At 41.0% G+C, this 24,261-nt stretch overlaps 1 protein-coding gene across 38 annotated transcripts in view; it reads left to right on the plus strand.

Moving 5' to 3' along the window:
• The window catches only part of MAGI1 (membrane associated guanylate kinase, WW and PDZ domain containing 1), a 526,245-nt gene that overhangs the window by 488,133 nt on the left and 13,851 nt on the right, over positions 1–24,261 (plus strand). For 13 of the 38 annotated variants that reach the window (XM_032764470.2, XM_032764488.2, XM_032764557.2 and 10 more), the window contains 6 exons: positions 1,828–2,044; positions 7,879–7,956; positions 11,192–11,283; positions 12,325–12,517; positions 15,284–15,577; positions 18,870–19,073. In XM_032764470.2, coding sequence (XP_032620361.1) covers positions 1,828–2,044; positions 7,879–7,956; positions 11,192–11,283; positions 12,325–12,517; positions 15,284–15,577; positions 18,870–19,073 — 1,078 coding nt within the window. The remainder of the gene's footprint in view (positions 1–1,827; positions 2,045–7,878; positions 7,957–11,191; positions 11,284–12,324; positions 12,518–15,283; positions 15,578–18,869; positions 19,074–24,261) is intronic. The other 25 variants (XM_032764506.2, XM_032764516.2, XM_032764700.2 and 22 more) reach the window with 7 other exon arrangements.

Genomic DNA, 24,261 nt, shown 5'->3' on the forward strand with positions numbered 1-24,261 from the left:
CTGGCGACCTCTGTGCCTCTGTTTCCCCTCCCATCCTGTGTCTCTGCCTCGCTTGTTTATATTGCAAGCTCTTGGAGGCAGTGGTTTCTCTTACAATGTATCTGTATACCAGCGAAAGCCAGGAGGCCTTGATCTTGCTTACGGACTCTGTGTGCTGCTGTCTTGCAAATAATGACAATGGGATGGTCCCACACCCTGGACAGTATCAGCGTAATTTGGGTGGTTCTTTACAGACATGGGCTACAATGCTATGCATATTGGGGGTGCGCTGAAGGCAGATCTTTGTTATGCTTTGTAAAGTGAATTTATAGGGTCTGATCCAGTTCCTGATTTGTGCCATGCTGAGTTCCAGCACCTCTGGGCCTGGCAGTTCAGTGCCCCAGCACCTCTGAGCCGGGCAGTCCCGAGCTTCCCGGCACGTCTGGGCTGGGCAGTTCAGAGCCCCAGCACCGCTGGGCTTGCTGCATCAGTAATGAATGTAAAAAAATTGCCTGAGCCCCAGCACCTCTCTCGTTACAAATTAATCACTAGTCTGATCCAAAGCCAATGTGGGTCTTTCTATTGACTTCCATGGGCTTTGGATCAGGCCCTTGGTTCCTAGAAGAGAAACCAGATAAACAGCATTAGAAATTGAAGGAGTCTGGTTAGCTATAAAAGAAGCATACAAGACAGACAATGGCATTGCATGTTTCCTACATTGGTGCACCAATGTGCTTTAAAGCTGCACTTCTAGACGAGAATATAGTTTGGTTCCCATGGCCTTTCGTCTTTGATCTCTCTGGTGAAACCTTTCATAGGAATTAAACATAAATAGGAATTAACCTTTCACAGACTTAAAAGTGAAAATTGTCTTTACTTTTTAATGTGAGATTTGCCATTTGCCATTCAATTAATAGCAACAAGGCCCTTTGTAATGTGGAAACAAGAGAATACAGTGAGCATTGTTTTAAACATATTTACTGTCCATTCTTGGTAACTTTTCCAAAACATTTTTACTGCATATTTAGTAGCATGAATTCTTGCAATGCAAATGTGACTCTTGTTAATCTGCGTACATTATTGTAGCCAATTATGTGAATGTGAGTTAAGAACAACATACTCAATGTAGCTAAATATTGACAAGACAGGTCTTTTGATATGATGGGTAGAATGCGCCTAGAATTTAAGTAGAAACATTTTTCTTTGTTTTAATATACTTGCCTAAAACAAGGAAATTAAATTGCAAGTAAATATTTTTAGGTAATGTTAAGTAAGGATCTAACGTAATGCTATGAGGTTCAAGTCTTGCATCTTAATTGCCTTGAACTCTGTTTCCAACCAACTCATTATGACTTGAGGATTTCAAAGATCTGTGAATGAGGTGTGATTTCGCATATCAAGGTCTGTAATGCAGTTAAGAATGGCTTTTCAGTCTGAGTACTGATATTTTTTGTCCTTGCTTTTGTGGGTTTATGTTAAATCCTTAAAGTTATCTGAATACAGATATTTGTAGTTTAACACAGAAGGGGAAAAAGATATTGAAACTAGTATCCTATAATGAAATTTTGATTTGTTTTGTAGTGAGACATAGAAGGCTGGATGTTTTTTGTGATTAATCGCTTTCCATTTTACATACTACTACTGCCAGTCTGTCTGTCAAAGTGTGTCTCGGGGAAATTTTCTGCACTGAGCATTAACTGGAAATGATGGCCACCAGAATGTGGGGTATATATTTGTATGCATGCAGAAACAGTGAACAAAGAAGGAGGGAAAGAATGTTGGAAAACACCCACTCAGAGACCAATAACCTTCCGTTCTTTCTCTTTCCCCTTGCTTTCTTACATCCAGCAACCACTTGAAAGGAAAGACAGCCAAAACAGTTCCCAGCATAGCGTCTCTAGCCACCGTAGCACGCACACAGCTTCACCCATCCATACCACTCAGGTGCTTCCCGACTACCCTACCACTGAAGCACCAGCTGTGGAGCAGCCGGACAACTCTGGACAGAAAAAGCCAGATCCATTCAAAATCTGGGCCCAGTCCAGGAGCATGTATGAAAGCCGACGTGAGTATTGAACAGGTGTGGTTGCTAAGGCTACAGTTCTGGCAGCCACTCTTTATGATTTTCATCTATAGGAATTGAATCTCTTAAATTGTTGTTGAAAATATAGGGCTTTCAGTTGGTTAAATTGATGCATGTAAATGAAGTTCTGGGAAAAAGCTGCAGATTATGCCTAGTTTATGTTAACAAAGAATCAGTTTTGGCTTGGATGAAGAATAATCTTTTATTGCCTCCGATAAGTGGGTATAGACCATAACGCTGTTCAAAACCAGTACAATATTTTCATAGAATATCAGGGTTGGAAGGGACCTCAGGAGGTCATCTAGTCCAACTCCCTGCTCAAAGCAGGACAAATTCCCAGACAGATGTTTACCCCAATTCCTTAAATGGCCCTTCAAGGATTGAGCTCACAACCCTGGGTTTAGCAGGCCAATGTTCAAACCACTGAGCTATCCCTCCCCCATAAGTATTGAGGTCCTTCTTTCCATCCCTTTTTGTATTTATTTTCAAATCAGGCATTAAAGAGACTTTCAGAGACGTGAAGCAAAGTTAGTTGCCCAACTGCCCCTGCAAATATCTCAAAGTTCTCAAAGCAAGTTAATGCTGCTTGGTTATGTAGCTTAGACCAATTCAAACTACTGTTTTACAAATAACAAGTTTATCATTCTAACAACTACTTGAGAAAATTTTATTCAAATTGACTTCGAGATTGGTTGGGTGCACACAGAGACCTTAAAATCTTAAGAACCAAAACCATCCACAAATGAAAAATACAGAGCATTAAATAGAAGTAAAGTGCAAAGCAATCCACAGAGTTGACATATGCACATCATGGACTTGAAAACAGAGACATGGCAGGTCATCATCAGTGGCAGTGACAGTTTTGGCTGTTGCCTATTATGTAATTCCAGTGAAACTGCCAGAAAACATACATGCATCAATGTTGGTACACATTTTTTACACATTAACGTATCTGTTACTGTATGTAATTAAGCCTTTGTCTTTTGCCTGTATGGGACCTTCCAAGGAATCATAACTGGTGGTCTGATTATTGTCATAGTTATTTGCATCAATGTATTTGTGAATAATTCCAATACCTCAACCTGGTTAGCTGCACAGGTACATGTTGCTTAATCCCCTCATCCCCCACACACCAAATTCCATTAAGATTGCATTATTTTGTTCCCTCCGATTAACTTGTTTTTGACAAAAACAAGGAGGAGTCCTTGTGGCACCTTAGAGACTAACAGATTTATTTGGGCATAAACTTTCGTGGGTTAAAACCCACTTCATCAGATGCATGGAGTGGAACATACAGTAGGGAGGTATAAATACACAGCATGTGAAAAGATAGGAATTGCCTTATCAAGTGGGGGATCAGTGCTAATGAGGCCAATTCAATTAAGGTGGACATGGGCTATTCTCAACAGTTGACAAGAATGGGTGGAAATAATTTTTGTAGTGCCAATGAGGCAGTGTAAACAAGGTGGTCCATTTCAAAATCAATTTGTTAGTCTCTAAGGTGCCACAAGGATGCCTGATTGGTTTTGCTGATACAGACTAGCACAGCTACCCCTCTGAAACTTGTTTGACAAAAACTCTTATTGCTTTTACTGTAAGTCACTTAATTATGCTTAAGACTTATGCCTCTTACGCCAACAAACCTATACCTGCTAGGCCTCAGCCTGATGCCAAGCCTGTCTTAATGTTAATATTTTTTGTATGTTTTCCTACTTGCATTTCAACTATATTAGCATCACTCTCAGCAAATTACACACACACACACATACGTACGAGTAAGCTTATCTTATATCCTTGGTAGGATCAGGTCAGGGGTCACAGGTCAACAGTTACTATAAAAGGGAACTACAGTCAGTGAAAGAAAAATTTGTTTGCCAAAACTCAGGTGAAATGCATTCCCATCTCGCTCCTGGTAGGCGGGAATACTGCTGAACTGTCTCTGTCTTTACCAGCATATACTACCCTAACAATACACAAAACCAAATGCATGCAGTGAGTGGATTTATTTTAATTATTAATACATGCACTCGGCTAATAGTTGAGCAGGGTTTGACTCCACTCCAAGAGTATAAAATTGGTTTCAGTTGGTTACTTCTCTGCAATGAAAATAAACGTGTTTGCCTCATTTTAACACAATGCCTAAGAGAGAAGAACCTCTAAAAACTTCTCAGAGCAATATTTGAAGCATAGTAGGTGTACTTTCAGACAATATTATTCTTTTAATTAGGGACGAGAGAGCTTGAAACAGTTTGTGCCAAAGGAGCACATTCTAGATTTTCTTTTTATTTACATAAAGGATGATCTTCTTGCACAAAATCTTCATAACATGCTAAATGTAAGTTTATACAGACAATATAAAATATACATTACTCCAGAACGTACAGCAGTTGGGTTGGTTTTTCCAACCAATTGAATCATTTTTAAATCTTATGGCATGGGGAAAAAAAACCCAAAAAAGAAATCATGAGCGACAGGTTTCTTGGCTGCAGAAATATCTCTCTGGATTGGATGCCTCAGCAATGTGTCTTCATGCATTTGGGCTTCTCTGTCTTTCTCTCTTTCCTTTCTAAGGATCTGACAGAGTTTTTCTGGTTCTGCAGGCCTGGTTTTTTCCTTGGGCCAGACAGTCCTCTTCTTGGCCCACTTGAACAGTGGGGCCCTAGGTGATTGAAATTACCTCAGTGAGTATTCAAGAGATCATTAGGAAGGAGGGGTAAGATGGTTTTCCAATCCGGCAGGGGTAGAACTGCAGAGGTAGAAGCCATCCTGTAGGGACACCTAACCTGGCTGCATTAGCTTCCTTCTTCTCCCTGCAGCATGGCTGCATTAGGAACTGTGCTGTCATTGTCTTTGGCCCCCTGCAGCTATTTAGATCAGTTGTCATTAACTGTGGACCTCATACTAATTAGTCATTAGTATTAGCTCAGCAGCATTAACACCTGCCTCCAGGCTGAAATCTGAGGCCTAGCAGGGTAAGTACCCTGCCCCTCCCTGTCCACCTGCAAATGGATGCAAGGAATGCTATCCTCATTCATTCATTCATTCCAGCATGGCCGTGGGCATTTCCCAGTTTGTTCTTCCATCTGTGTAACAGGAGGGTACAACACAAGCCTTTCAGAGGTCAGTCCTCAACTCTCTCCATCCGCTTGTTCCTGAGGTTCCATCCTTGTTTGTTCTCGAATTCTCTTTTCCTCCTTTCTTCCTTCTGAGAGTCCTTTCTGTACATGCGGCCTCCTGTTCCCCCCATCATGCCCTTCAAGCTTCCGTCCTTAAGCTTCTCTGTTTGTCACAAACACTCATCCTGGTGGCTTCATGAGACACTCGGATACTATGGTAAGGAGAACCATAGAAATACTCAATTATGTACATAAAATAATCCAGTCAGCCCAAGGTGACAGCATTCACCTAAGAATCTTAATTAGTTCCTTGGAACTTAATTAGTTGCAGGGAACTGGGACTCTATTTCATACATACATGAACTAATGTTCTTATGTGAAGGCCACTTTACTCTCACTAACCCTGGATATGGGTGATGAGTGCTCTGCTCCCAATTAAACAAAGCTTAACTTCAGATATTAAAGCCAATGGGGCTATTCATATGCTTGAAGTTAAGGCTAACCTTAAGTGCTTCGTTGCATCATGGCCCAAAGACAGGGCACTTTGGACAGGGTGACCAGATGTCCCGATTTTATATGGACAGTCGTGATATTCAGGGCTTTTTCTTATATAGGCACCTATTACCCCCACCCCGTCCCGATTTTTCGCATATGCTATCTAGTCACCCTAATTTTGGAGGATCAAGCCCTTAAGGAATGGAGAGTGAAGGAGTGAGTCCTGAAACCAGATCATTTAGTGATGGTAATAATTTATCACTTACTTTTGCTAAGTTTTAGCAGTGTGATCTCCTTTATGATTAAAACTCGTTATTGCTAATGGAAGTTGTGTGTGTATCTGAGGGGAGAATGTACCTTGAGTTTGAAAAATGGATCCTTTCCAAGTTCCAGAAATTATATGTGTAGAGAGCACTCAGTGGAAGGAGTAGTAATTGAAGGTTTATCAGTGTCACAGTTCTAACATCTTACGCCCTTTTATTGAAAATATATTTTTATAATATGCTTTTTATATTTCAATTTATTATTAAACTTCCTTGAAGATTAGCACAATCTGTTGTCACATTTTTCTGATGTGGCCTGATTGCTTTGCAAAATACCATATCATACATATGGCCATCTGTCAAAACAGCAGTGACAAAATTAATTAATCTGAATTGCAGATGTGTTAATGAATCTCTTTGAAGGGATTAAACGTTTAATTAAAAGTAAAGGAGAGCATTATAGAATAATCTTAAAGCTTTTAAAATACTCTACTTATCGTTAGTATTTGAACTTTGTTTTCATGCACATAATGTATAATTTTTTTTCGAAATCTGATTAAAAAGAAAAAACAAAGCAGACGTAGGTAGCATTCACTCGGCAGCAATTAAATAGAATAAAAAAGTATTAGCTACCCCGCTATAAAACAATACAATCAAGAAATTGCCAACTGTCTTCTGATCAGACTGGCTTTAAAAACAATAGTCTAGTAAAAGGGCCTTCTGTAGGACTATGTTCTCTGTCATTATGTTAATATGAAACAAACAGTTACATTCATACACTTGGACACAGATGTGCCCATACCCTTAGAGAATGTCTTGTTTAAAAGGATCTTAATATTTACGGCATGCTGTATGAACAGAAACGGCTGCAGAGAAGATCTATTTACAAAGCTGATTTGTGGGTGCACTTTGGTAAGGGTCTGTCACAAACGTAGACCCTTGATAGCAAGGTGCTGAAGCACTTGACTGACTTTAAGCGCATGAGTAGCAGTATTCTTGCCAACCCCTAGTATTCTAAAGTCACAAGTGTTTTGGGTTTTGTTTTTTAAAATAAACAGTATCTTTTGGGTTCTTTTTGTCTGTCTTCTGGTTTGAGGAAGCACCCAGGTCTTTTTTTTGAAGCTATTTTCCTTCACCAGGAGCACTAGAAAATTAATGGAAAAAAACTCTGAGATTATAATGTAATTACTTCTTAAAGCTGGGGCTTTAAGAAGAATATAAAGTGTCATGAGATTGGCATCAAGTCACAGTAGTTTTCAACACTGCAATAGTCCTATTGGCTTCAATGGGATTACTTATGTATTGAAAGTTAGGTATGTACTTAAGTCACCTTGCTGAATCAGGGCCTTAAAACTTTTGTGCCTAGCCAAGTACATCATCAATACTAAGAGTGACTCCTGGATGATCCAACTGATTCTGCCAGGTGTATTTGCATGTTCCTCATTTTGTTTAAGTTGTTGTTGCAATGGACAATAGATTTTTACCCAACGGGTAAGGATAGAGGTTAGAGGTTACAGAGGGACACTTAATTAAAATGAACTCTAATAAAGCACCAGTGTATGAAAAAATTTTCAGTGTTCATTTTCATATGTTTATAGTCTCTTCTAGTGCTGGAGATTAGATTTATATCCTGCAGAAATTGAATACAGGAGCTGTCTCATGACAGTGGACATTGTGTTATGTGAGCTGTAAAGGTGTTTTGTAAAAATCTGTTTTTAAAGTATTTCCAGACAGATGTGTACACTGTGACAAAAACCAGTATTCAGCTATATCAAATTCAATAGACCAACGGGTTCTGCTTTAATCCATAGCAGCTATGACCTTTGCAATAATACATGTGAAAGCCTAACTGAATCCATATCAGTCAAAAGTAAATTAAAATGAATTTAACAAGAAAGGGGATACATTAAGCTTTGCAAAATTGTAAAAATTAATATTGCAGCTATGTCACCTTCGCCTGCAACTGGACTGAGCAAGGGTGAGAGAGAGAGAGAAATCAATTCCACGAATTTTGGAGAATGTAAGGATGAGCTGAGAACTTTATTTCTGTCTTGTCTTTCTTCTTGTTTGGTGTTCTTGCTACTCTGCACTTGAGAACAACTCATCACCAAGGGAGGCGATGGTTTAGCTCTCCATTGGCAAGCAGCAGATCTTAGATATTTGTGGTAAAACCCCACACTCTCTGGTTGTGCTCCATTCACCTACCCTGCCATGTCTTGTTGGTTGAATGGAGTCACTCTAAGCTGCTGGTTCAATTCCTTCTCATAATCCCTACACAACTCTTTTTACAACTTTTTCAGTGTTACTCAAAATGGTTACCCTTAAAAGGAGACTTTAGCCATCTGAGCTAATGCTAAGGTCACTACTTTAGAAACACACTGGGGAATGAAGGCAGGGCTGTGAGACAGAAGCCTCACAAATGCATCCTGCCGGTCCTCATTGTTAAAATTAAGAGTCAAAGGCCCAAAGTAGCATTTGGTTTTGTTTTAATTTGTAAGGAAAATGGTTTCTCCTAAACCGTAAGGAGAGGACTGGGGTTCATTCACCAAAACACAATTATACTTGTGTGTTAAAGTCATACAGTAAGTACGATATATTAAGCCAGCGAGATGGACAGGTCTTTTGTTAGCAGACTGGACTATGCCAGTAAAAAATCTAATTGGCAAGCTGATGCCAGAAGCTGTAAAAGGAGTTCTGTTTCTTTTGTATCCTTCGTGTGTGTGTTGTTTCATCTTCCTTTGGTCCTTTAAGATCTATCACACTGACTGCATTACGGAAATGTGCTAGATACACTTCAGTTTTAGACTCCATGTTTCATTGCTCTCATGTGAAGCTCTAGTTAAAACCCAGCCTTGCATTACCTGTGTTGACCATTAATAGAGTAGATTCTATCTGAACAAGGAACATAAGGCAACAGTTGGTGACACTGTAGGTTGATAAATGTGAACATATTAAGAGATGCTGAGAAAATGGGCCCATGCTGAAGATCTCTGTGGAAGCTATTTTGTTTCTGACAGGCAGGGCATGCACTCTGATTGGCTTGGCCAATCTCTGACAAAAAGCTTGAGAAACATTGGAGAGAACCTTTCGTATGTGTCTGTGTTTTTCATGCCTGGACTAACAAACACAGTGACAAACACCAATTAATTTATTGTCTAAATTCAGTTGTTATACAGAATGTCCTTCATAGAGCAAATAGCCTCAGCCAGCTATTCTTAACTAATCAAAATTACTGACTTCTAGCATGTTTGTAACCTTATTATTCTGTAATTATATTTACAGGAGAATTAGATTATAGCTTAGAGTGAGATAATATATCCAGGCCTAAAGCTTAATTTATTACCACAAAGCAGCTAAAATGAGACAATATTGTGTAAAAAGGTGTAGAAATCATTGGCTGTAAAACGGCATGAATGGAAATGTCAAATCACACGCTTATGACTTACGTTCACATGTTCATTTCATTTCCACTCTTCCAGTCGTATTACATTTTAAATTTATTGTTGAGTTTTGAAAGAGATAATAGGTAATCTGAAGCCAAAGCAAAAAGACACCATTTGATTAGAACCAACCCTTTTTGTACGACAGACACAGACAGCATAAAATGCAGTAAGAGCCCAACCCAAACCCTACTGAAGCCAAGGAAAAGATTCTCATTGACTTTAAGAGGCTTTGGCCAAGGCCCTAAATGAAGACAACAAATGGTTCCCCTCCTCTTAGATATTGAATCCAGCTTTAGTTTGATTATAAAACTGCATCCTGCATACATGTGTATATATTTATACAATTAATTTTATATTTATAGACTGTTAACAAAACAAATCATTTTTGTAGCAGTAAAGTTGAATAGCTCAAAAGAGGAAAATTGAAAGTGATTTCTTTACTAAAGATATAGACAGTTGGTCTATAAAGGAATAATACTATTATAAATTAGCAGGAGTATATTACAAAATTAATCTATGTTATAGTTACTAACCAATAAATATTAAACGAACCTGCAGTTGTCTTCTGATATCATTTAATGATAGCAATTAATTTCATATTTAAATCAGAAAGAAGGAAGAAAGCATGAATAACTTGATATAAAGCATCTTTGTTCAACTGCACTTCAAGGTTACTACCTCAGTGTATGCAATATTCATTGTAGAAGTGTCGGTGGTTTTCCATACTAATGAGTAGTCATAGTTGGCTTCTTCTGCATTTCCAACTGTCTTTGTCTGGTTTACAGTTTTATATCATTTTAAATATAGAGGATCACATCTGTAGCTGCTGTAAATCAGCTACCTTACTTTTCTGATGTACACCAACTGAGGATATGACCCCAGGTTATTTAAAGCATTGTCAGCAGATCAGATCAGATAAAAAACTGCTGTAGAAAAGATCATTATGACTGCAGAAGTCGTAATACAGACCTCTTGTTTCTTTTTCTCTTACAAAAACAAAAGCAATGGTATTATGTTGCTAATGGAGTTATTGTCTATTGTAGATAATCGCTTAGCAGTGAGAGAAGTGTATTTACCAACGATTTGTAAGAGTCTGGGATTTATTACTGATTGTCATATTAATGAGTTCTAATATCACAATGCTAAGCAAACAGTGATTCACAATTGGCTGTCTGCTATTAAAATAGAAACCCTCAGATTCCTAGCAGTAATTTACAAATTAAACCTATGAATGTTTTTAGTTATACATTGAAGTCCGGAAACAACTGATTGGATGTTCCCAAACACGGAGCCTCGTTAAAAAACACGAGTGCCAGAGCAGCACAGCTAATAAATACAGCAGGTCTAATAACCACCTCCTGCAGTCAAACCAAGAGAAGGAGGCTGGGAGAGAGAGCCCCACAAGTTGGATCAAGTTCCATAGGTGTGTAATTTGAACATTGATTGGGGAACTCTTTTGGAATGAATTTGCTTTCACCCAAAGGCTCACAGTGATGCAGGTACTGTAGATCATTGTTTAGTTCATTGTTGCAAAGTGGCTCCAATCTGTTTTGCCTTGCAAAGCCCACTTGTGCCATCCTTACTCATGCTGAGCTATATCTGACCATATGAGCTGTCAGTGGGACAGCATATGTAATAGGGTGCTATTCCCTGTGAGTGAGGAAGGCGCAACTGGGCTGTTAGTGCATCTTCTATCTCAAAGTTTCATCACTTCTAGTAGTACAAAATTGAGAGGTCTCGGGGGGAGTTGGTGTAAATCTGTGCTTTTCTTATTAGAAGTAACAATAATTTCCTTTCCTCCTTTTCCTTCAGTTCCAGATTATCAAGAACAGGATATCTTTCTATGGCGAAAGGAAACGGGCTTTGGGTTTAGGATTCTAGGTGGAAATGAGCCTGGAGAACCTGTAAGTGCTTTTTAAAAAGTGGGTTTATGTTAACCAGTGTTACCTTCCAGAATCACTGCAAAAACACATGCAGTGCTGTGCAAACAGCATCTTTGTTAAAATGAGAGATGGGCCTAAGCTAACACCATACATCCAAACACCCCTAAAATTTGAGGGGAGCTCTGAACTTCACTGTTGGTCCTTATCTGTATTCCAGGCCAAACCAAACCCCTAGATTTATCCACCCACCCCTATGCACCTTGATCGAGAGAGATCTTCCAGTATGGTTTCTGTTGTTGTTGTTTTTGAACTTTGAGCAGTCTTCCCGCACTCGCAGACACACACATTCGCTGGGCCTCTTAAACATGAATCTAGTACCCGTGAAAGGTTCCAGACTAAGAGCACCTAATGCTCTTGTCTATTTACTGAGCAGGTCACATGTAGAAAGTGGCAATATAAATTTCTTTATTCTGTCCTGTCACATTTATGCCCATTTATGGAGCATGATTTTTTTCTCATGCCTCAGTAAATTGGAATAACTCCCTGTGAGCTCAGTAGGGCTAAACTGAAATTGGTGTGCATGAGAGAGGACTCAAACTCAAGGACTCCAGGGAGAGGTCAGAGGATAATTCAGTCTCAGTTCACCTAGTGGCTTTCCTGGCAGGACTGATCATACTATTAATCATCATTCTATTGTATTATAGAGCATTTTTATAAAGCATTTCTCTCATAGTGCATTATCAGTAGAGGTTGAGGGATCTGATACAAAGTTATGGTATAGTAATAGTAGAAACAGAATATGCCAGTCGTTTTCATGATGATTTCATGACGTGGACAGGTGTCTATTAACACCTGGACTGTAACTTACTAGAGGCCACTGTACAGAACACCTGACACATTACTGTCTTTCGATGCTGTTGATTTGGGTCACACTCAGACTGAGGCTCCAAATCTCATTACTGCTCTCCTGTGATTTCCAGCTGTCTGTCTGATGGGTGGGTACATGCTCATTCAACCTCTCTCTCTCTCTCTCTCTCGTTTTTTTTTTTTTTAATTCATCAGATTTACATTGGTCACATTGTACCAGTAGGCGCTGCTGATGCCGACGGTCGTCTGAGATCTGGAGATGAACTGATCTGTGTGGACGGAACACCTGTTGTCGGAAAATCGCACCAGCTTGTAGTCCAGCTTATGCAACAGGCTGCCAAGCAAGGTCATGTCAATCTAACTGTAAGGCGCAAAGTGGTATACACAGGTATGTTGCCATGTGACCAGATGGGCACAGCTCTTATTATTTTCAATCTGTGTCCTGTGATCTGCTTGCTAACGATCAAAAGCTCCTTCTCATAATATTCTTGCAAAAATGAGACTACCGATATGGACACAGATATTAATTTACCCTTTGTGTTGATTTTTATTTTATTTTATATTTTGGCTGTTAAAATGTGGTTTAAATATAGGTTTCTTTCTGGTTAAACTTGAATCAAGATTCTCTGTTTGTAAGCAGCCTGGGCCTCTTCAGTCCTTCTTCAGGTTCCTGTTAAAGCCGTTCACTAACACGAATCGTTGTTGTTGTCATTACTTATATGTACACTTCTACCCCGATATAACGCTGTCCTCAGGAGCCAAAAAATCTTACCACATTATAGGTGAAACCACGTTATACCAAACTTGCTTTGATCCACCGGAGTGAGCAGCCCCGCCCCCCGAGTGCTGCTTTACCGCGTTATATCCAAATTTGTGTTATATCGGGTCACCTTATATCGGGGTAGAGGTGGATTGTGGTAGCTTCATGATGCTGACACCCAGTAAGAGACTGTCCCTGTCCTGAGGAACTTACAATCTAAATAGACAAGACAGAAGGGGCGGAGTGGAGGGACAGAGGTACAGAGAGGGAAAATCACTTGATCAGGCTCACACACAGGACTGCCATACAGGTCTCTAGAGGCCCAGTTCCCTTGCCCTTGGACCATGTTTCCTCTAAGCACATCCCTTCAGTTCTGTCCTCGAGAGACCGCTGAAGACTGATGCAAAGTAGAGCTGTTTGAAACTCTTCTCTCTTTTTTCATTTTGTAAGCACCATATTCAAAAGCTAAGGTGTTCCCAAATTGATCCAAGGTGGAAATATAACCGTTCCTGCCACTGAACATGGCTTGGGTGAGGGGAAAAACAGAGGCAAGAACAAAACATTGTGTTGTTGTTCTTGCAAATCTGTCAAAACGTGCTGTTGTCAAAGAAAATGACAATGCAGCTAGCGAGCTCGTGATGAAGAGCCTTCTGAATGATAGTTGATTTATGTATCCCTCCTGTTGACTGGTAGCACTGAGATTTTGCTCCATCTGCACCCAAATTTCAAGGAGTTTAGGTTTGGTATTTTGGTCTGGGGCCATTTCTAGACAGAGAAGATGTGAAATAGACCTTCAAGCTGAGGTATCAGCAGAAGAATAGAGAGTGAGGTATTTTAAGTTTAAAGGAGCATCAAAGTAACCTTCAGATTGAGAAATAAACACACAAAAGTAGTTAAAGACTGTCACAGCCTCTCTAAAACCGCCCCGTTCTTATACATTGAACCACAGATGGGCTTCTTGCAGGCAATGTGAAATATGTGCTTATTTCTTAACTAATATTTTCAACAATGTAATGCAAGTGGAGCATAAATTATTTGCTGTAACAGCCTTCAACACAAGAGTGAATACTGTGGTGTTTGACGTTACCATTGTAGATCCTGTAACAGACAATTGGTTTTATAGAGGTGGGGATTTTTTGTTAATTTTTTAAATCCAGGCTAGAAACTGGCATAAAGAGATTTTGATTATATTGTGTCTGAGCTTTTGATTCCCTACTGCTTCCCTTACCCTTGGGTCGAGAGGATTTGAGATTGTTAGAGTCTAGGATTTGCACAGGGTGATGTTTGCATTTTTGCCTTTATATCCAATGGATTTGTCCAGTGCCTTTGTCTTGGTCTCTTGATGGGTAATGATGTTCAAAAGCGCATTTTTCTGTCTGGCTTTATTTGTTAAGATGTTGTTTAATGATCATTAGTTTTTGTTGTAACACTGCCTACGGCTTCTATTGTTCATGGTCTGTACTGTTGTAGTGTCTAGACTACATCTCTGTTGTATAAGGCACTGTATGAACATGCAACAGTGAGATGATCCCAGCCACATAAATAAGAAGAAAACAAAGAAAGAAGAAGTGGGACTGCTATACACTGAGGATGGAATGGAGGTTAAGGATAACCTAGGCATGGCCCAATATCTAAATAAGTACTTTGCCTCAGTCTTTCAGTATTACGCACTGGAAACAAGTGTGTGTTGGCAAAACTCTAAAGCCTGGTCTATACTGCACGGGGGTTGAGGGGGGGATCGATCTAAGTTGTGCAACTTCAGTTACATGAATAACGTAGCTGAAGTCAACGTACCTTAATCTACTCACTGCGGTGTCTTCACTGTGGTAAGTCGACTGCTGACACTCCCCCGTCAACTCCGCCTGCGCCTCTCTCTCCAGTGGAATACCTGAGTCGACGGAAGAGTGCTCGGTGGTCGATTTATCACGTCTTCACTAGATGCCATAAATCGACCCCTGCTGGATCTGTTGCTCCAGCAGGGTGGTATTTAACAGGGACAAGCTGAACCAATGTAAACCAGATTTAAAACGGTGTAGAGCATCCATACACACAAAGTTGCACTGGTTTAACTCAGTGCAACATCATTCCTTTAGTTAAATTGGTGCAACTTCTCTGTGAAGACAAAGCCTTAGTTGTGCTACTGCATCCACATGCAAGCATTTGCACGCCTGCCACGCGTGTGTGTTTTCAGTCTTGTTTCAAACCGGTGACGGCAGCTGATTGTGCACCTTGTACTCAGTCATTAAGTAAATATTTCCAGTCATCCACTCACAGAAAAATTAGACCTGTTCTGCCATTTATCATAGGCATGTTTTTCTGTCACCGAACATTTGTAATACTAAAATCAGTGTGCTCTGCAGACAGTTCAGTGAGACTCCTGCATTTCTTCTGCAGTTCCAAAAGCAGAGAACGAAGTCCCCTCTCCAGCCTCTTCACACCACAGCAGCAACCAGCCAGCTTCCCTGACGGAGGAAAAGCGGACCCCGCAGGGAAGCCAGAACTCCTTAAACACTGTGAGCTCGGGCAGCGGCAGCACCAGTGGCATTGGCAGTGGAGGGGGCGGGGGAAGCGGTGTGGTCAGCACAGTGGTGCAGCCGTACGACGTCGAAATCCGCCGGGGAGAAAATGAAGGCTTTGGCTTTGTGATCGTGTCCTCAGTTAGCAGGCCTGAGGCAGGGACAACTTTTGGTAAGTCCTGGGAATTGTCCAAGCACCTTCCATGAGACAAGAGTTTGAATGCTGTAGTGCAGTCAAGAGTAGCTAGGATCTAAATAATGTAAAATTCATGAACAAGCCTTGATTTTTGTAATTAATAACTTCATTGAATGCTTAGCATTAGTAGGTATTTGCCTCCTGGGTTTTGCTCAACAGTGAATTAAAAAACACAGATGGATATAGTAAACAGCCCCACCACCAGTGCCAATGACTGGCACTCCTTGAGTGCACTCCAGGGTTAGTTTGCAGTGGTGTGTTAACCACGTGCCCTGGGTTGGATTGTGCTGTCCATCAAATAGCAGGGGGAACCTGTGAAGAAGGGGCAAATGATATTGCAGGATGTAAATAACTGAATGATTGAAATCTTGCCCCTTGTTATCAGTGGAGATTCAGTTCATTTAAAAATAGCAACTGTTACACTGATTAGCTTTTCTTCCGGGTTCGTAGGGATGTTCTTGGCTCACCATAGGGAGATGAGCAAGCTGATATCTGGAAACTGCTAAAATGTTAGTGGTCTCCATAAAATCAAAAAGGTAGCTCATCTCCTTAAGCTCCTGCTGCCTCCTTCTCCCAGACACACACTTCATATGAATAGTGGAAAATGAGCAGCTGACATGACTCTGTCCTGTATGCTGCTTTAATGAATTTGATCACCTGTGCTTTCTTAAGAGAGGCCAGTATGGGACGTGGGTCAGTGTAGGTGCACCTGCATGCATCTTTGAAGAACCCCTTCCGAGCCATTTGATTCTTGCCAGGAAGATGTAATTCTTTCTGCATAGCTAAAGAGGGGTATTTTTGAAACAACAATTAACTAAAGCAATGACAGAGCATGGGTGATGGCATTTGTGTGGAGATGTAGGTATGGAAGGAAGGTTGTGATGGAAATGAATACCCAGCATGAGTCCAGGGGCAATATTGGCTTCTGTGCTCAGGGGAGTATAGAAACTACCTGCCTCTGCATGTGCACTCCCAGGACACATCCCAAAAAAAGGCTAGGAGGGGAAAAGAGGCAGAGCGGTAGCTCTACTCCTTCCACACTGCCCTGTGTAGCAGAGTGGGCACAGCAGGCCAAGTAGACTGCACCAGCCTATGCAACCTGCAATGGAGAAGAAGTGCCTCTCACTGGCTTTATCTGTACTAGCCTTTTCTCCCTAAAATTTCCCACCATTGCTAATACTGGAGAAAGCACTAGCATAGTGATGGTGCTCTAACTACCATGCCTTCGAGAGCAGTCATTCTTAGCACTGGTAGAGCTGCTATAGTGGAAATTCTAGGGGGAAAAGAGAGTCGTGAAGACAGTGTCTCTGGTACAGCCCATCACCAAGCTCCTTCTGGAGGAGGGCAACCTCATGCATCCCTCAGTAATTCAATACTCAAAACTCAATAAAATTTGGGTCTAGACATTTTTATACCAAAGCACAATGATCTATTAAAGTGTAAACTGAATATGGAGAGAGATTTTATGTACTTGAAAGCATTTAAAATATATATGGTAAAATAGACATTATTAGATGTGAGATATACTGTACTTTTTTCTCCGTAAAGAAATTTTGTCATGATGTAAAAAGTTGTTTACTTGCACCAGAAATGTTAGCAATATGAAAGCTGCTGTTATATAATTTCTGTAGGGTTTTCACAGTGATATGTTTTGACCTTTGACTTTTTCCTTGAATTTTTGAGTACACTGAACTTTTTCCTAATATTCTGCATGAGATGCTTGTCCTGAGCTATGCAGTGCTTGCCTTGTACCTGTAGTTTTTTGTACCTCTCAAATGGGTGGTCTTTAGAGATGGGCCAAACTGATTCAAAAACTTCCCTGGTCATCTGAGCTTGGGGTCAGTCATCTGTGATCTGTAAATAGGGTAGATTGAAAATGAATTTCTGATTTTGATGCTCACAAAACATCCACTGAAATGAGCAGTCCGGTGATTGTCTGTGTGAGAGAGGAATTTGCTCACTATTGAGAAATACCATCCCATTGATAATAATCCTTACTGCTGGTGATCAGCGTACGTTTCCCACCTTGTCATATCCCTGTTTTTTAGCTCTTTCTTGTTTATGGTCTTTTTGGTACTGTAACCTGTGTAGCAGCGTATATCTCTAAAACTACTAATAAAATAAATGATTACAGCATATACACAGAACTGCCTTTTGGGGATGAATGTATTCCAGATACAGAGTTGTCACTGAGTGCCTCACAATCTCATGCTCCGCTTATCATGTGCTGCATGTCTGGGCTTGTCTGCAGTTTCAAGAAGCTAGATGGTTGGTTTGACCTGAATTCTGTCTCCTGTAGCCTCAATTCTACAAGATGTTGAGCATCCTCCAGTCACATTGATTTCAGTGGTGCTCACAAGGTCAAGTGACTGTGTGCGGTGGGAAGACATTTCTGAGTCTGTAATGCATTCCTCACAAAATGCTCTTGCTATGTCTCTCTCTTAGATATTTGGATTGTTCTGCCTGTGGTTTTAGAGCTATTTAAATCAGGAGTGCCTCATTTCCCTCCTCTCTTCCCCCTTCTCCACCCACAGCCCTATGCCCTTTAAGATCATAAAATGGGAAGAGTTAACAAATGATTATGAGGAGGTTGGTTGTATTGAGCAGGTCAGGTACGTCAGGCTTGGCCCATCTCTAGTGGTCCTGCGCCTTGCCTAGTGCTTCCTTTTTTCACTATGAAAGAAACAATGCCTTATTGCTTACCCATGCAGCATTGATAGAATAGATCTCTGTGGTTGAAAGGGGAGTCACACTCCTTACTAGGCATAGAGTGATTATCTTTCTAAATTGAGAAAGAACAAAACATTGGCAGAAGCTTGAACAGCAGCTGGCTGAGATAAAGATGAGAGATGCTGACTGATGTAATCTACAAGCAGCAAGGTTGAGTTTTCTACCGGCAGTTTCAAGGTTGCAGTACAAAAATAAAACCTCAGTCAGATTATTTTTGAACTGCTGAGTGCAGTTGTAGTCTCTCAAAATCCCACCATTTGTAACCAAATGACTGGTCAGAGTTTTGGTGGATTAGCTATCTAACTATAGGAAACGCCTTCTTGTAACAGTTCAGGTGAAGCATTTTGCACTCGTATAGTTGATTGCCAATGTTTTGAACAGTGGCAGCAATGCTATCCTTTAATAACTTTTGCTTGATGCATTAATTAATTAACCCTTAACCTTCTCTTTCCCCTTTCAACCCTTTTTCTCCTTTTCCCCTTCACCGCTGTCCCATGTATATAAACAATTAAAAACAAAAACAAAACCAATACAAAAGCAGGAAATGCATGTGTGGGCATGCCTCACAAAATAGGTCGGATAATTGAGGGGAGCCCTGCAGACCGCTGTGGCAAGCTGAAAGTAGGAGACCGGATCTTGGCTGTTAATGGATGTTCCATCACCAACAAATCGCATTCAGATATCGTCAACTTAATTAAAGAAGCAGGAAACACTGTTACTCTGCGCATCATTCCAGGGGATGGTAAAGTATATGCTCATTTCTGTCTTATCCAAATGTTTTATTTCTCTTTGGCTTTTCATGTCACTTTGAGTTGCACAGACGTGCAGGTTTCCATTCTCAACCCACCAGGCTGGAGTTAACATTGAGAAGTTTGCCACCGTCATACAACCATGTCTTTTCCTGCCCTCCCCCTCTTCCTATAACTGGAAATCAGCTTTTTAAAAAATAAAAACAAAATAAAAACCACAAGAGGTGCTAAATCTGGTCAGAAGTTAAAATCCCCTCCCTCCTGCATTCCTTCAACTGTCTCTTTAAAACTACCTTCTGTAAATGAGACCCACATCTTTTTGTGGATTTTGAGGCTTTATTTGATTTTTGCAGTGATAATGCTGCGTTAGAATATTTGGGAGAGGATTCATGTCCTGTAAGGTATGGAGTCCCTGAGGTTTTACATATACACAACCAGGCTATATAGCAAAAGAGATCACAGAAGAGATCACAGAAAGGAATCAACACATTGTCACTATTTAAGCCATTTGAAAAGAAGCTTTGTTTTTATTCAGGGCACATTGCTTTAGGAATGATCTCAGTGCAGTTTGAAATGCTTTGGCTCAGTGATTTTGGTTCTCGAGGTGCTCACAACTGATTGCTTCAGGAGTGATGCCTAGATGAGGTTTCACTGCCCCGAAATTTTATTGTCCTGGAAATTACTTAATGTGGCTGATAGCTGGGGCCAGCCCTGGTCATAGCTGCTTAAAAACAATGAATGGATCTGCACCATGCCTGGGGCCTTAGCAACACAAATGCTTAGTTTGTGGCAAGCCGTGGTGTAAATGTACCCAGCTAGGTGCTAAGGAACTGTTAGTGAGAGACAGCAGGATCTACACACACTGTGCATGAGGTAGATTTACACCCCCGGTTGCTGCAAACTAAGCGTTCATGCAGACAAGCCCTAGGATTGAATTGGGAAAAACTGTTTTCCCAAACCTATCCCTGACATACCATTAAGAACAAGGCATAAATGCTAGAGGTATTTCTAGAGTAGGATTAAATCATTATGGTTCTGAATCCCTTATATTTTATTGATTCACTGTAAATTGTACGCTCTGGATTGGTCTGCGGTCTAAATTCTGCCCTGCCATCCTGTTCATGTCAAGCTGAATCAATGTTTATAACATTTGACGGCCCTGATTCAATTCTAATGAGCATCTTGAGAATCGTGCAATATATTATTTGCAGTCCAGAAAACTCAATTAAATGGAGAAAGACTGCAATTAAGGGAAAATTGGCTCAAATAAGATAGCCCATTGCAATGAAAACTATTAACATGAGGTTTTTTCACTCCGCAGTCTGACTGGAAACATTGTGCTGTCACTTATGCTTCGGTGTCTATCATACAAGCTATATTGAACTCTGTATCTATGGAACAGAGAGTTTATGGCAGTGAATATTTTTAGAGAGCTGGAGAGAAATTATGAATTGAGCCACGGATTTTCAAAGGAGGATAAAGGAGTCACATGTCCAGTTTCTAGTGGAAAAATTCAGTGGTGCCTAATTCTCTAAGGATATGTCTACAATGCAAAGAAAAACCCATAGCACCAAATGTCACAGCCCAGGTCACAGTGCTCGGGCTACAGGGCTAAAAATAGCTGAGTAGGTGTTCCCTGTTGGGCTTGGACCCTAGCTTCTAAGACCCTCCCCACTCATCAGATTTCAGAACCGAGGCTCCCAACTCCAATGGGAATGTCTACACTGCTCTTTTTAGCCATACAGCACCTCAGACTCAGCACCACAGGTTTTTCTTTGCAGTGTAGACATACTCCAAGACTCCTTTGAAAATCACAACCTGAACCATAAATTCGTGCCTCACCCAAGAAGCCTGACTACAGTGCTTTTAGTTATAAAATTGTAAACTGATGAAGGCCAGAACATATCTGTCTTTATAAACCACTTATATTTAGGATGAGATATTATGTACATTTCAGGGCTTTTTCCTTATATTGCTATGCAGCAGGTCAAACTCTGTGTGATCCTCTGCACCTTCCAGTGAATTGAGTATTCATGAATAATGAAATGACTATAAATCAGATAGGTTGGAATCTGAACTGACCTGTACGTGCCAATGTTGAATAGACATCTAGAGAAAAGTGGTTCATTACCTTGTGTGACGAACTGGGACTGTTCTTAATGTTTGCTCTGAATACTGTGTTGGTGCCACAGTGTCCCCTGTGCAGTTCTTAAGTATCTAGGTGGTGGGATAAGGGTGTGTGATTGCTGCAGAGCAAAGGGCCAGTGCACCTAAATGCCTGGCACTCTGTCTCCTAGCAACTGATGGCCTGGGCCCCTCCTCTGCAAAGGTGCCAGCTGAAGGTGTTGGAGACAAAGGGATCAGGTGACCTCCTGGCCCGGGAAAGGAGCTGAGCAGAGAGGAGGGGCTGGAGGGGTTCGTTAGTCTGGAGCTACCTGGGGATAAGGAGTGAAGTGCAGACCTAGGGGTCTGGCTCACTGCCCCCCAGAATGGACCCGGCCGAGGGGTCTGGTTCGCTGTATCTACAAGCTCTGTTTTAGACCCTGTTCCTGTCATCGAATAAACCTCTGTTTTGCTGGCTAAGAGTCACGTCTGACTGCAAAGTGGGGGTGCAGAACCCTGTGGCTTCCCCAGGACCCCGCCTGGGTGGGCTCGCTGTGGGAAGCACACGGAGGGGCAGAGGATGCTGAATGCTCCAAGGAGAGACCCAGGAGGTGAAGATGTGTGAGCTTCTTGCCCTGAACAAGTCTGCTCCAAGGGAGAGGAGGCTCCCCAAAGTCCTGACTGGCTTAGTGGGGAGCAGTTCCAGAGCATCGCCCGGGGACTCCGTGACACCTTGTTCCGACAACTGAATAAAATTGAGAGACGTTGACATCTGAGTTATAAAAATCTTGAATGGTTTAAGCATCTTCAAATAAGAGAGGATTTCCTCTACCACACACATACTCAGCCAGTCAGTGTGTATGTGTCGGAAACATGCAAGCCGTGTGCACCCAAGCACACATAACAGGATTATGGGAGACACAACATACCATGTTAACGCTTGTTAAGCTGGGAGAAAGACACGCAGGCAATGCACAGCTAAGGCTGTTCTGAAGGCATTCCGTGCTGAAAGGAAAGAAAGATAAAGGAGTGCCAAGTAAGAAGGGAATGATCTTTACACTGGTGTCACTGCAGAATTCAGGCCTTTGTTTTAACTTTCACTTTGCAGTTCAAGGTGATTTTGTCAGTTTTACTCAGCAAGCATTCAACAGTCATGGTGCTGCCCCTCTCCTCTCCTCCCCCCGGCCCCCGAAGGAGAGATTTGCATTTGCTCTAAAATCATTAGGTTTTTTAAAAATCCATGTTGGGTTCTTTTCATTGGCCTTCTGGATCTGGAGCCTTCAGGGGTCATATTTTCAAGCTTTCCTCCACAGCCAAATATTATGAGAAGATCACAATGTTGGCATCACTTACTAATGAAATGAAAAAACTTTTTAAAGTTATTTTTACTGTATGATAATCCTAGGGCCTCTGAGAGAGTCCTACAGTTTAAGGCCAGAAGGGCCAACAAGCCCATCTAGTCTGACCACCCTGGATATCACTGGCCACCAACAACATCCAGCACCTGCACACTGAGCCCAGCAACAAAAATGAGACCAAAGTATCACAGCCCACAAGGGATACTCTACTACACTGCACTATGGGCAGAGAATAAGAGGGACTGAGGTGCACTAGTGTCCAAGCCAAGAAATGATTAAAAAGCATCTGTATGTATGTGTATATGTAGATAAGTTCTGTCTCATAAATACTTGTATAGTGCCCACTGAGGTCCATGGGAGTTGCACATATCTATCCAAGGGCAGAATTTGACCCATATTTTAGATAGTTATTTTGATATTTACTAATTTAGGCCCTGATCCTGCATGGTCTTAACTTTACACCTTCCTGAGTACTCCCACTGAAACTGGCTGAGAAAGCAGTGGGACTGCTACAGTACATCCAGTCAGTCGAATGCATGAATCTTTACAGGCTAGGAGGAAATGTGTAGACACGGGGAATAAGTGTTTCGTATGAGAACAAAACTGGAAGTAATGTCTCTCTGTTTCATCCCTGAGCCTGAACTTGAAGTGTTGGTTGGTACCTATTGAGTTAACTTGACTTAGCAAAGCTTTCTGATTGTGGCAGTTGAGAGAGCAATCTCTGTTGTTAAAGGTGATTTGAGGAGATCTGTAAAAATTTGCAAACAGCCTTTTAGCAACTGATATAGTGGTTCTTACAGAAATTAGTAAAACTGGACAACCTTTAAGTCAATTAGATAGATGTCTCTTCTCATTTCAAAGCAGGGAGGGCAGTAGAAATTATTCAGAGAGGATGCTCGCCTTGTATCTTGAGTCTTTTTATAAAAAGTTAGTAAAAATACTGCACATCTGTTGACAATTACTAACTCTTATACTAGTGTGGTCTAAAGATAGACCCAGAACCGTGTCATGGAATGTCATCAGTACCTAAGATGTATTGTTGATCTACTTGGTATTCTTCGCATGACCTCCTAAGGAAAAAGGTTATTGTATCCTGTTTGTACCCAATCTCCATGTCATACCAAAATGGCAATGGAAGGTGTATGTGGCTTCTATGCTGTTTGAATTCAGTACAATTTAGAAACAGTTTATTTTGGGAGCAGATTGTAGCCTTAGGGATGCCCAAGTGAATTAAACAAGACCATGTTGTCTTAAAATCCAACAGTTCTTTAATGCAGCCAGTGCCCACAAGCAGGAGTGTGTCTCTCTGCACAGAGGCTGGCTGGCTGGCTCCAGACAACATCACCCCCAACAAGTACAGTTCGTTTTACTTTACTTTCCTCAGCCTCTCTCAAACCACACCCACCCAGTTATTGGGGAAAGGGACATCTGTTACGAGGTGTCCTATAGTTTAAAATAAAATAAACCAATGCAATAAAATACAATCCCAGCATTAGATACATTTCCAGAAAAGCTTCCAGCCATCAACTTCAAATCACTCTTCTTCTAATTGAGGCACATACCTTCCATTAATGCAACCTGGCATTATAGGGAACTTCCCTCGGAGTCACCAAGTAGAAACACCAGATGACAGAAGTATAATGCAAACAAGTCTAGGCAAGAAAGAAAACCTTAGAGTGATTGGAGAGCCAGGGGTTTTATTTGTTTGTGCATTAACTTG

The sequence above is a fragment of the Chelonoidis abingdonii genome, chromosome 17 (assembly GCF_003597395.2).
Source record: "Chelonoidis abingdonii isolate Lonesome George chromosome 17, CheloAbing_2.0, whole genome shotgun sequence".
NCBI classification, from domain to species: Eukaryota; Metazoa; Chordata; order Testudines; family Testudinidae; genus Chelonoidis; species Chelonoidis abingdonii.